The 11,413-nt window shown below is 39.3% G+C and overlaps 1 protein-coding gene and 1 gene segment (V, D, J or C); one reads left to right on the forward strand and one right to left on the reverse strand.

The window, feature by feature from the left end:
* Positions 1 to 741: 741 nt before the first annotated feature.
* LOC311283599 (zinc finger protein 862-like) lies at positions 742 to 1,770 on the reverse strand. The gene is made up of 2 exons (XM_084398113.1): positions 1,495 to 1,770; positions 742 to 1,373 (listed from the first exon to the last, which is right to left on the reverse strand). The coding sequence occupies exons 1-2, from the start codon at positions 1,706 to 1,708 to the stop codon at positions 934 to 936; spliced, it is 654 nt and encodes a 217-aa protein (XP_084254239.1). The 5' UTR covers positions 1,709 to 1,770; the 3' UTR covers positions 742 to 933.
* A 67-nt stretch (positions 1,771 to 1,837) lies between these two features.
* LOC311283345 (immunoglobulin lambda constant 7-like) lies at positions 1,838 to 3,707 on the forward strand. The segment is given in 3 exons: positions 1,838 to 1,849; positions 2,061 to 2,112; positions 3,200 to 3,707.
* Positions 3,708 to 11,413: the final 7,706 nt, after the last annotated feature.

Genomic DNA, 11,413 nt, shown 5'->3' on the forward strand with positions numbered 1-11,413 from the left:
ATTTATTTTTATTTTTTTACTGAGTAACTATCATCATAGCCAGCAGCCATGTCACCCTGTAGCCCAAGACTGGTTGCCCACTGAAGCTAAGCAGGGCTGAGCCTGGTCAGTACCTGGATGGGAGACCTCCTGAGAAAACCATGTGCTGCTGGAAGAGGTGTTAGTGAGGCCAGCAGGGGGTGCTCACCCTGTGGTCTGTGTGGGTCCTAACACCCCAGTGTAGTGACGGGGACACTATACTGTCAAAGAGCACCGTCCTTCGGATGAGACGTTAAACCGAGGTCCTGACTCTCTGTGGTCATTAAAAATCCCAGGATGTCTTTCGAAAGAGTAGGGGTGTAACCCCGGCATCCTGGCCAAATTTGCCCCTTGGCCTCTGTCCATCATGGCCTCCTAATCATCCCCATATACTGATTGGCTTCATCACTGTCTCCTCTCCACCAGTAAGCTGGTGTGTGGTGAGCGTTCTGGCGCAATATGGCTGCCGTCGCATCATCCAGGTGGATGCTGCACATTGGTGGTGGTTGAGGAGATTCCCCCATCTATGTAAAGCGCTTTGAGTGTCGAGAAAAGCGCTATATAAATGTAATGAATTATTATTATTATTATTATTATTATTATTATTTTCCCAGATAGTGTGTAGATTTTTAGGCATTCTATTATCTCAAACAGCCTTAAAAATAGTGAATTTAGCTGACGTAAATGGGAAAAAAATCTAAGTAGCCACACAATGAAAACAAATGAAACATGTCAGATACAATGAATAAGAGTACATAGAAGTCAAAACAGAGCAACAAATGGTAAGACATGGAAGATGTGAGCATGGAACTAGTGCTCATAACAGTACATTTGAGGGTTTTGTAAAACTATCTGATGCTTAATCTAATGAACTTAAACCTCATCCGGCTCCTCACTCTCTACCGCAATTACCCCTTATGCATGGTCCATGAATTCTGGCCTCCTACTCCTGACAGAGTCTTGGTGCCACAGCATCACAGCTTTGCTTGGATCATACTCCCTGATCTCTGGAGAGGACAGCTGGACCATAAGGAGATCTGACAGTGTATTGGACTTTAGGTTGAAGCGGCAATCGGTTTTCACCTGTTTCATGGTACTAAAACCTCTTTCACATTCAGCTGTGGAGGCAGGGAAGGACAGGACTAGGTCAACCAATGCCAGCAAATCAGGGCAGGAATGCTGATGGCTCCTGTTGACATGGCACAAGGATATCTTCTCCAGGGACTGGGGCTCTTGGTATATCAGCACCTTCAGGACTGTCCACTGGTCAGGGATTCTTTCAACATGGATGCCAGAGGCCTCCAGGACAGGCTTGAAGTAGTCCACCAAGGTTTCCAGTTCAGTGTCACCAAAATCTAGAATAATGTTATACAACATTACAACAAGCATCATGCAGTTTTACTTCTCAAACTATATAAATATGATCATGAACCTGAACCTAACCTGACTGCCCTGTAATACAAAACATAAAGAAACCTGCTGCTGCATCTCCTGACTCTGGCCAGTTGGTGAAGCTGACCAGCTTGGTTGCACACAGGACCCCTACACTGGCATCCTGGAACCTGTCAGTCATACTCTCCACTAGACTGTCAAGCATTTTGTCCTGTGAGTCGACGAGGCCGAGGGTCTTGCTGTCACCTCTGGTCAGCGAAATTCCCTCATAGCTGTTGGCCATTGTGGCCTTCATCATGGGCCCTTTTCTGATGATAAAAGCCTCATACTCTTTCACATTCTCCCTCTCTTATTGATGTAATCATTTGTTTTAATTCTCTTTAAGTATTTCTTATTGCAGCTTAAATGAACATACTTGGCATCATCCATGATCAAAGAGGTCAAAGGTCACCTCAGAGGTCACAGCTCATCAAATATATTTCTTTAAACAGTGTTATATCAGAAAGCATTTAGTCAAATCTGAATGAGTGAGTGTTGAGAAGAGCTGAGGATCTTCTAATATCAGTGTGTTGAAGTGTTGTTTCTCTCTCTCTGCTGGAGTGTGTGTTCACTCGAGTGGAATAGAGGTTTTTGTACGAGCGTTTCATTAGATTGTATCACTGTGGTACACATTCGGTGGAGGAACTAAACTGGTGATCAAATGTAAGTCTATTTAATTACATATAAAAAAATACAATTTAGATTTCAGAAAGTGTTTTATAGTGGAAACAAGAACAACATTTATTAATAATAATGATTATTAGATATTGTGGTGATACTTTACTTGAAGCCTTTATATATAATGCATTATAAAGGTATCAATAGCGCATGTTATAATGTCATATATGTTTTCATAAATAACTGTAACCAAAGTTAAAATGTTTTATACTATTAGCAAATTCCTTGTTACATCTAGAATTGGTTGTTTGTCATGAGTTTTAATGTATTATAATTTTTTGGAGGTGTAACAATGAATAGATAATATTGTGTTAATTATTGATGAGATTATACATGCATTATAATGTGTAAAACAATATATAATTAATGCATTAAAAAATACTTTTATAATTCAATATGTATAAAGGCTTTAATTAAAGTGTTACTGATATTTTTGTATACAGTAATTATTTAATCTAAAACAATGATATTATTATAAGAATAACATTATTCCTTTCAACAACAAAAAATAATAAAATTCTAAACATATTTCCACACTGTGTCTCACTATGAGTTTATTCAGTTTATTACAGGCTTGTTTTTCCTTCATTTATTTCTACACTGAGTTCATATTTAGTTCATCTTTTATTGTAGAAATCATACATGGAAAAAGAGATTTGACATCAGAATGTAAATGTTGCTGCTTTCTGTAGTTCAGTCAATGATACTGAATCTCTTTTGCTCATGTTGTGCTTATAATTCAGTGTTTTGTTCATTCTGTATGATTCAATTGTGTTTTAACTCTGTTTGAAATTGAGTTACATTTTCAGTTCAGGTGAATATCTCAAAATTTAAGATATTTATGTTCAGAGTGAATAATTGCTGGAATTAAAGCAGTCAGATCGGCCTGATAATAGATAATATGTGTTATAACTGCTGTTACACTTATTGATTAGATCATACATGCATTTTAATGTATATAGCAGTGCATAATTAATGCATTAAACTACTTTTATAATGCAATATGTATGAAAGCTTTAAACAAAGTGTGTTGTGTGTGTGTGTGTGAATGTGTTGTGTTTGTCTCCTGCAGCTGGTCCCACAGTGAAGCCCTCAGTGTCTCTGCTGCCGCCCTCTTCTCTGCAGATCTCTGGAGACTCAGCCGCACTGCTCTGCCTGCTCAGCTCTTACTCTCCACAGGGGGCGCTGGTGAGCTGGACACTGGACGGGTCAGAGGTCACCGAGGGGGTTCTGACCAGCGCAGAGAGCCAGCAGGACGGCCGCTACAGCCGCAGTAGCGTCCTGACCCTCAGCAAAGCACGCTGGGAAGAGGGAGAGCTGTACGTCTGCAGAGTAACACATGATGGAGCTCCTCATGAGGTCTCGTTCCACAAGAGCTCTGAGTGCTGATGTTTCTCTCCTGAAGATGAGCCGTATCTGAGTGTCCTGTGTCAGGCAGGATTCACATGAGTCTAGTGCTGCAGCTGTAGTGATTTACAACTCAATACTGAAACTGAGTGTGTGTGTGTGTGTGTGTGTGTGTGTGATCTTTCAATCTGCTGTGTTTGCTGCAACATTCAATAAAGCTTCTCAACAAGTTCACTTTGTGTCTGACAACATCATTCAACTAACAGATGAAGATGCAGGTGCTTTTCAGAAGGTTGATGTAGCAGTAAATGTCAAATAAAGCTCTTGGGGTTTGAACATGGTCTCTGGAGACAGAGCTGCTCTATTCTGAGAGGATCACAATCACTCCACCCTGACAATGCAAATGGGGTTTCAGTCTCACTCTCTGATTGGTTACATGATCTGGACTGGAACACTTTCACTTCTGCTTTAGTGAAGCAGCGCAGACAAACTGATCATTTATAGGAGATTAAAAACTTTATTATATAAAAATATCATAAAAAAGATCAAGATCAAGAATCAGCCGTTCTGATACTAACTGTTACATAATCATTACATTTAAAGACAATGGTGTAAATATTTATGAAAATGTTATGAAAATCATAACTAATACATGATCACAAATGAAGAATCAGTGTGTTGTTAATAAATGTTAATATCATAGTGTATTTGTTCATTGTTCATACATGTTTATATTAAAGTGTATTTGTTAATTTTATAATAAAAACTCTTGGTTGAGTTTGTGTTTCACTGCCAGTTTCTGCCCAGCCGACTCTCAGCCAGATCTGTCTTACAGTGCCTGGGCCAGACCTGGGCCATATCAGTCAATAAGAGTCACTTTACAGGGTGTGGGCCACATCTGGGCCAGAGGAAGCTCTGTGTGTCCATGTTCAGTGTGTTGGGCCAGTTTTGGGCCGGGGACCCAGCCAGAAGTGGAGGTGGGCCAGGCAAAGTTTGCTCTCTGGCCTGCTGTTATCAGGGGTGTGTCTAGAGCATTTTCAGTGGGGGGGCCATGCTGGGGCACTGCCTCCAAACGGGGTGGCCGCAAGTGACCAAAAAAAAAAAGCTAAATTCTACAGTATATTACGTAAATCCTATTGATTTTTTTTTTTACTTGATTACTTACTTGTAAACTTGTAACTTACTTGTAAGTTACTTGTAAACAAATGTAGTAATAAAGCACATTTTTGATTAATTTAGTTTTTTTGTCACCCCTGTAATCCATTAAGTTAAATTTGAAAACCAGTGTTTATTATTTTTAGTGTTTTCACACATTTTAAAAACCTTTTCTTTTAAAGTTTGGCCATTACAATACAGTAGTTTTATTCACAATCTCTTTCAAATAATAATAAATAAATAAATAAATAAATCCCCCCACTGTAATAATTTAAATGGTTTGGCCAAAACATCATAGTGTTTCATTCAACATTTCTTTCAAGTTAATTTACAAAAAAGCTGAGTAACACAGAGTTTAAGTTTTAGCACTGTAACAGCTCGCGCAGTTGCATTTTGAGATTGACAGCGGACCGGAGAAAGCGTTGAGAGCGACCGAGAGCGTCAAAAGGTTGGACAGTTCTCGACAAAGCTTGTCTATTTCTAAACGTAATCGCGTGCATCGCTGATGATTATACAGTATAATTTATTCTGTCCGTGTGTTGAAAAATACTTCGATTAAACACCCTCGCAACAGACACACCCCAAAGCGGAGACATTACAGCGTTGCCAGCAGCACTGAGCGGACTTTTGCCGCTGTAGTGGACACGCACCGTGACTCCAAGATTACTGTGTCTGTCATGAGTCATGGTAGTGCGTAAATGTGTTTTTATGAGCTTAAGTGCAGAGAAGCTGCGCTCACAACTTGCAACCGTTGTTTCCCTGGCGCTGCACTTCTTTGAATCGCGACGCGAACTTCATTAGTCTGTAAACTGAATGGCCGTAAAATGAACCAATCACAAGACATCTTATAGGGGGGGCACCTGGGGTGGCCAATCAAATTTCAGGGGGGGGCCAGTGCCCCCCCTGGCCACCACGTAGACACGCCCCTGGCTGTTATCAACTCAAGAGTGAACCAGAATCATGTTGCTCTAGTGATGGAGAAACAAAGCTTTTAGAAACCATTGAACCGATTGATTTGCATAATGATTCAATAAAAGCGTAAGCGTAAGTTCTACCAGAAAGACTTCACTGCCACGTCAAAAAAAACCCATACAAAAACAAGCTTAAAATCATACAATTCAATGACAGACCTGGGTCAAATGATGTCACTTTCTCTGAGTGATACCCTTAAAGGCTATTTCACACATTTTATGTAGAGTTTTATGTAAACGTGACAGGACTGACCAAAACATGGGGACAGTTGTAAAATAGAATTTATTTGTAGAATTTATATATAATTTTATGTTTTTGATCAGTTGATGTGAATGATAACAGCTTAAACTTGTTATTGATGAGATTTTTTTTCTAAATAACAGTTTGTAGCATAACAAAACTATGAAAGCTGTAGCTCCAATTTGGCTGAGGACAAGGACATGGACAGGATTTGTAATTTTCAAAAGTGTTTTTAATAAAGAAAAAAAATATCTGAGAACCTAATGAATGACATATTTTTACAGAACAGAACAACTCACAGAAATCAACTATGAGCCAGTTTTAGAAATTTTTGGATGAAATACTTTTTTATTCACTGTAACAATTCAAGGACAGATAATGTACGTTTCTGGTAGAATGTCCCTGATACATGTACAGCAGTCTGCAACGCAACATACTCACTGTAACGCTTTAAAAAGTAGGGCTGGATAGCTCGCTGAATGGTTGTAGCAAGTGTAAACAAAGATTCACGTAACTGATTTCCTCAGCGAGCGCAGTGGTAATCTATTTTCAGCGTTGTCGATCCCACGCACTCATGGGTGCAAAATACTAACAACTGGGTTGCTGAATAGATTTAAATTAAGCTTAAAAGCAACTAAGTTATTACATCGGCTTTATGTATATGCCATATTCACAGTCCGCGCTCCTCAGGGCCGTTTGAAGGAATTTGGGGGCCCAAAGCAAAATGGACATGGAGGCCCCCCCAATAAAAAACATATTATAATTCCGTCCGTTCGAAAAAAAAAGTTGCACTAACTGTTTGTTACAAGCAGCATTTGCCGTCAGGCAGGTAGCTAACATAAACATATTTTTTCTAGCCTACCTGCTGCAAAATTACACCATTTGTACAAGACAAGTGGAGCTATTTTATCCAGTGTAATTTATCACTTACCACTATCTTTAGGGGTGTAACAAAATTCACGGTTCGGTTCAATACGATACACACGGTTTGGTATGTTTTCGATACAGCAAAAAAAAAAGAAATGCCAATTTCCTTGATTTATTTATTTTTCTTCTTTTTTTTAATTAAAACTAGCATCATAAAATATGATTTATTTTTACTTTGAGCAATTCTGGAGCTATAATTGACTCTTCGTAGGAGCATATAAAACAAAACAGCTCCTTGGAAAAAATTAAATGTAATATTGTAGTAGTTATAAACAAATGTTTATTTTAGTTAAGATTAACATTTGAGGGCATTGTATTCATAATGTCAAAATAAAACCGACGTAATGTTACTTGAAGGCATTATAGCCTACTATTCCTGCCAAACTATGTGAATGTTTCTCACTAGATCTCGCAGCGATGTTATTACTTCTGTGGCGAATTCAAATGCTTTCGTTACTGGATCTCTTATTAGCGCTGTGTAGTAACAGTGTCGCATGATCACGATCGGCTCGCGCTGCACTGGTCCAAACTGATAAACAAAAGGTCCGTCAACCACACAATAACGAGCAGTTTCGTTCCGCTTGCATCACGTTTGCACATTTGATGTTGGGCAATGTTGTGGTCGCGCCGGCGTCTCTACATTATGAGCGCGCTTACCACGCGCAACGCTCCTACATTTGAAATAACGAAATTTTGGTCGGCAGGAAAAATTATCCAATGAACCGGTTTGAAAATGCGTAACGAACACCGAACCGAAAGCCTCGTACCGAACGGTTCAATACGAATACATGTATCGTTACACCCCTACTTACCACTATCTTGTTTTTTCTTATCCTCCTCTTCCTTTCTCTTCATTATTTTCTGGCTTCCTGAAGCATAATTCCGCTTCATGATGACTGCCGAGGAGGTTTTGTATTTTGCCGGCAGCAGAGATCACGTGGTTGGCTGGCTGCTGTCAGCGACTACTGAGGGGGGCCCCCTTGAGGGGGATCCCGATAACAGTGTCATTGCACTTTACTGCATTGACCATCAAAGGGGCGCTCACACAGTTTGTCATTGCATTTTATTCTTAACCAGTCGTTGTCTTGGGGCCCCAGGCCAGCTCGGGGCCCCACGCAATTGCTTGGTTTGCCTGCCTTGTCGGGACGGGACTGGCGCTCCTCATCTGCTCACTCACCACGTGAGAGTGCCTTCTATCTTAACCCCCTGAGGTCGACAATCACGCTGGCGCGGTAGGCTCGCTTTTATTTTATCAGTTCAAAAGAGATTAATTTTGCTCTGTTGACTTTGATATTACAAACAAGTTTCATACATCAATCGATTCTGTTAAATGTGTATTATTTTTTTGTATACTCACAATAAAAACAAAGTGTTGTGGTTTTTGCCAAATAAAGAAAAATAAACACGAAGCGAGTTCTGCTTTCTCTCTGTCAGTTAAGTCAATTCTAAAACGCGTCCGAAAATGAACCATAACTCAGCGAATACTCAGTCAATCAGACATACAGACACACAGGCATGAAGCTTGAATTGTCTTCTTTTAAATGAAGTAATTTATATAAAAAACAAATATTCTCAGTTCATGTAATCTGTAAGAAAAGAGTGAGTTGTCGGTCGTTCTCATCTCATCTAATTACTTTTAATGTGACTCCGCCCACGGAGAGCGCACGCTATTCAAACACAAATTACTGAGGCAATCCACGAAAACCTGTGAACGCCCACATCAGCTCGAGAAAACACAAGTTTAACATTGTACTTGTTTACACCGTCTCGCAGCGCTGTGAGGAATAATAATAATAATGGAAAATGTAGGCAGAAGTGCGGGTATTTCGAGGAGCAAGGATCCGACTGAGCTGAGGAATACTGAAGTAAGTTTTTTTCCTTCGCGTCCTAATGCGTTTCTGAGTGAATGAATGAACTGCAGAGACGCGCGATATTTACCACAGCTTTACCTTCGTCTTCGCTGAAGTGAGCACTGCACACACGAAAATCCTTGATTCTGGCTATTTTAGCTCCTGCAGAGTAGCCGATGGCAACCAGCCAAAGCTGTCTCATAGCTATATGCGAAACAGGAAAATGATGGAATCTGAACGGTGATCCCGGCACATTCTTGTGGTCACAACCTGGGAATTTACAAGTTCGCACCATTGTTAATTTTCTACTTTTTACGTCGTTGTCATTCGATTGTGTAAACTGGATTGTGTAGCTGGATTGCTCTGCTGATCGATTGCTCCTGTCTGCCTCTCTGCCTGCTGTGAACTTTGAGCTTTATAATTTTACTGATATTATTTATACTCTAACAACAACATTACACACTAACTAAAGTTTGAAACATGGGATCACATATAACGGGACCTTTAACCTACAAAAGACAGATTTGGCGACTGAGAGGAAATAGGACAGAGCAGCTTCTAGAAGAACATGTGTCTTTTATTGAGTGGACTTACTGGCTGGGATACAAGCACACAGATGGTCCTCTAGGTCGTCTTCTGAGAGACAGTAGAAGGCATTACAGCAATTAAATACCGTATGCTAGAAGGCAGTAAATAGTTTTTTTTTTCAGTTCAGGCATCACATGGTTTTATGTTTATGTTAAGCTGTTACATTAAATGGAAATGGTACCAAACACTTAATAAAAAAATATCAATTATATAAATGTTTTATACAAGTTACTTGTTTCATGCCTCATGTTTAAAGCAGTTTTTCTAGTCATGATTTGTGCAACCAAATACTAAAGTCATTTCAAGCGTTGAGATTTTTGGTGAACTTTTACATCTTTTAGAAAATGTCTTTAGAAGTATGTAGTAACACTGTAGTCATTACTAGTTAGTTACCATGATTCTTACAGTATATGAAAAGCCAATCCTAAAGTGTAGAATCTTCACAAACACACACACACACACACACACACACACACACATACACACACACACACACACACACACACACACACACACACACACACACACATAAAAACATATTTTTTGAGAGGTAGGTTAACTAATAAAATAAGTGTATATGTTATTTGGATGGCTGATGACTCAATATGTTCCAGTAGTCTCCATGACTCTAGTGATTCAATGCCAGTCCAGAGGAATGCCGGAAAATTGGCCACAGGACGAGTAAGGTCCCGACAACTGCATTTAAACATCCATTTCTTTACAATTATTCAGTTGATAAATATTTATCTAGGAGACAGCATAGGCTATTGCAATTATTACATTGTCGTGGCTTTACAAGAACAATAAAGGATAAGCACCACTCACACTTTTTACACATTTTAGTCCAGTTTAGTAAAGGATATAAGATTATATGTTTACTTACTACATCATAATAAATGAATAAAGTGTGTGAAAGGTTTGATATTGTGTAGTTTGTGATCCTCCATCAGCAGCTGCAGTTTCTCTCAGCTGTATCAGTGCAGTCACTGTGACGTCTGACTGACAGAGGTTTTTGTACGACTCTTTATCACTGTGTGAACACATCTTTACTGTTGATCCAGTTTGCACTCTGACAGTAATAATCTCCTGTATCTTCAGTCTGGACTCCACTGATGGTCAGAGTAAAATCACTGTCAGATCCACTGCCACTGAATCTAGATGGAGTTCCAGTATTACGGGTTGTTGCATAATATATGAGGAGTTTAGGAGCTTCTCCAGGTTTCTGCTGATACCAGGCTAAACGATCACCACCAAGCACTCTTCTGCTGGTTTTACAGTTTATTCTGACTTCTTCTCCTGGTTGAACTGCTGGTATTGATGGACTCTGAGTTACAGTGATCTGTCCTCTACACTCTGAAAGAAAACAGGAAAAAAAAAATGAAAATGTATATTTAACATTTTAAGAGAATTAACAATTATAGTAAAAAGCTGTATTACACAAACCTTGAATAAACAGTGCAATGGTCCAGATGAAGATGTTGATTGTGTTCATTGCTGTAGTTTAGTCTTGTGTAATGATGAAGATTGTGTTCTGCTCTCAGTCATGAAGTGTTAAACTCACAGCACTATAAACACTCTCAGAGCACTGAAGCATGTGCTGACAATGCAAAGAAGTGGGCAGGATTTACAACAGCTTGTGCTGATAACAAACTAATATACACTAGAGTTACAGAATCATGACTTTATTTAGTATTTTTATTGTGACTCCTGAGACACTGAGGATGTGCAGATGAACGTCCATCTCTGTGTCCATATTCAGTCATGTGACCATCATCACTGCTACACTTCCACTAGATGAAGCGCCATCACTAAAGTAAGATCATGAATCATGAGTCTGTTCAGAAAGTATCAGGACTGATTGTGAATCTCTAATCAGAGTTCATGGTGTCACTCCATCTATCATGAAGCCTCATGTGTGTCTGAAATCATCAAATGGAGAAGAAACAGGCTGTTAAAGATGGAGACATATTAGAGCTTGTTCACGTTTCATGATCTTGTGTGGAGATTCATAACCAGTCCAGATACTTTTAGAACAGACCTTGAATATGAAAACATGCTTGACTGTGTAGAACATGCAAAATACCTTTTATATTTTCATTGTTGACACTTTCTATTGACTTTGGCTCTAATATTCAATAAACTCATTATTTGAAGAGATTTTCACTGAAGATTGAAGTCTGAAGCTGCAGGTTTTTCTGTGAATCATG

The sequence above is a fragment of the Rutilus rutilus genome, assembly GCF_951802725.1.
Source record: "Rutilus rutilus genome assembly, chromosome: 23".
In the NCBI taxonomy this organism is placed as follows: Eukaryota; Metazoa; Chordata; class Actinopteri; order Cypriniformes; family Leuciscidae; genus Rutilus; species Rutilus rutilus.

Excerpts from the sequence above, each read along its gene's own strand:
- LOC311283599 (XM_084398113.1), bottom strand. The coding sequence starts at position 1,708 with ATGATGAAGGCCACAATGGCCAACAGCTATGAGGGAATTTCGCTGACC. Across the intron at positions 1,374-1,494 it reads GTCAGGAGATGCAGCAGCAG|ATTTTGGTGACACTGAACTG; the intron begins GTTTCTTTATGT and ends ACATTATTCTAG.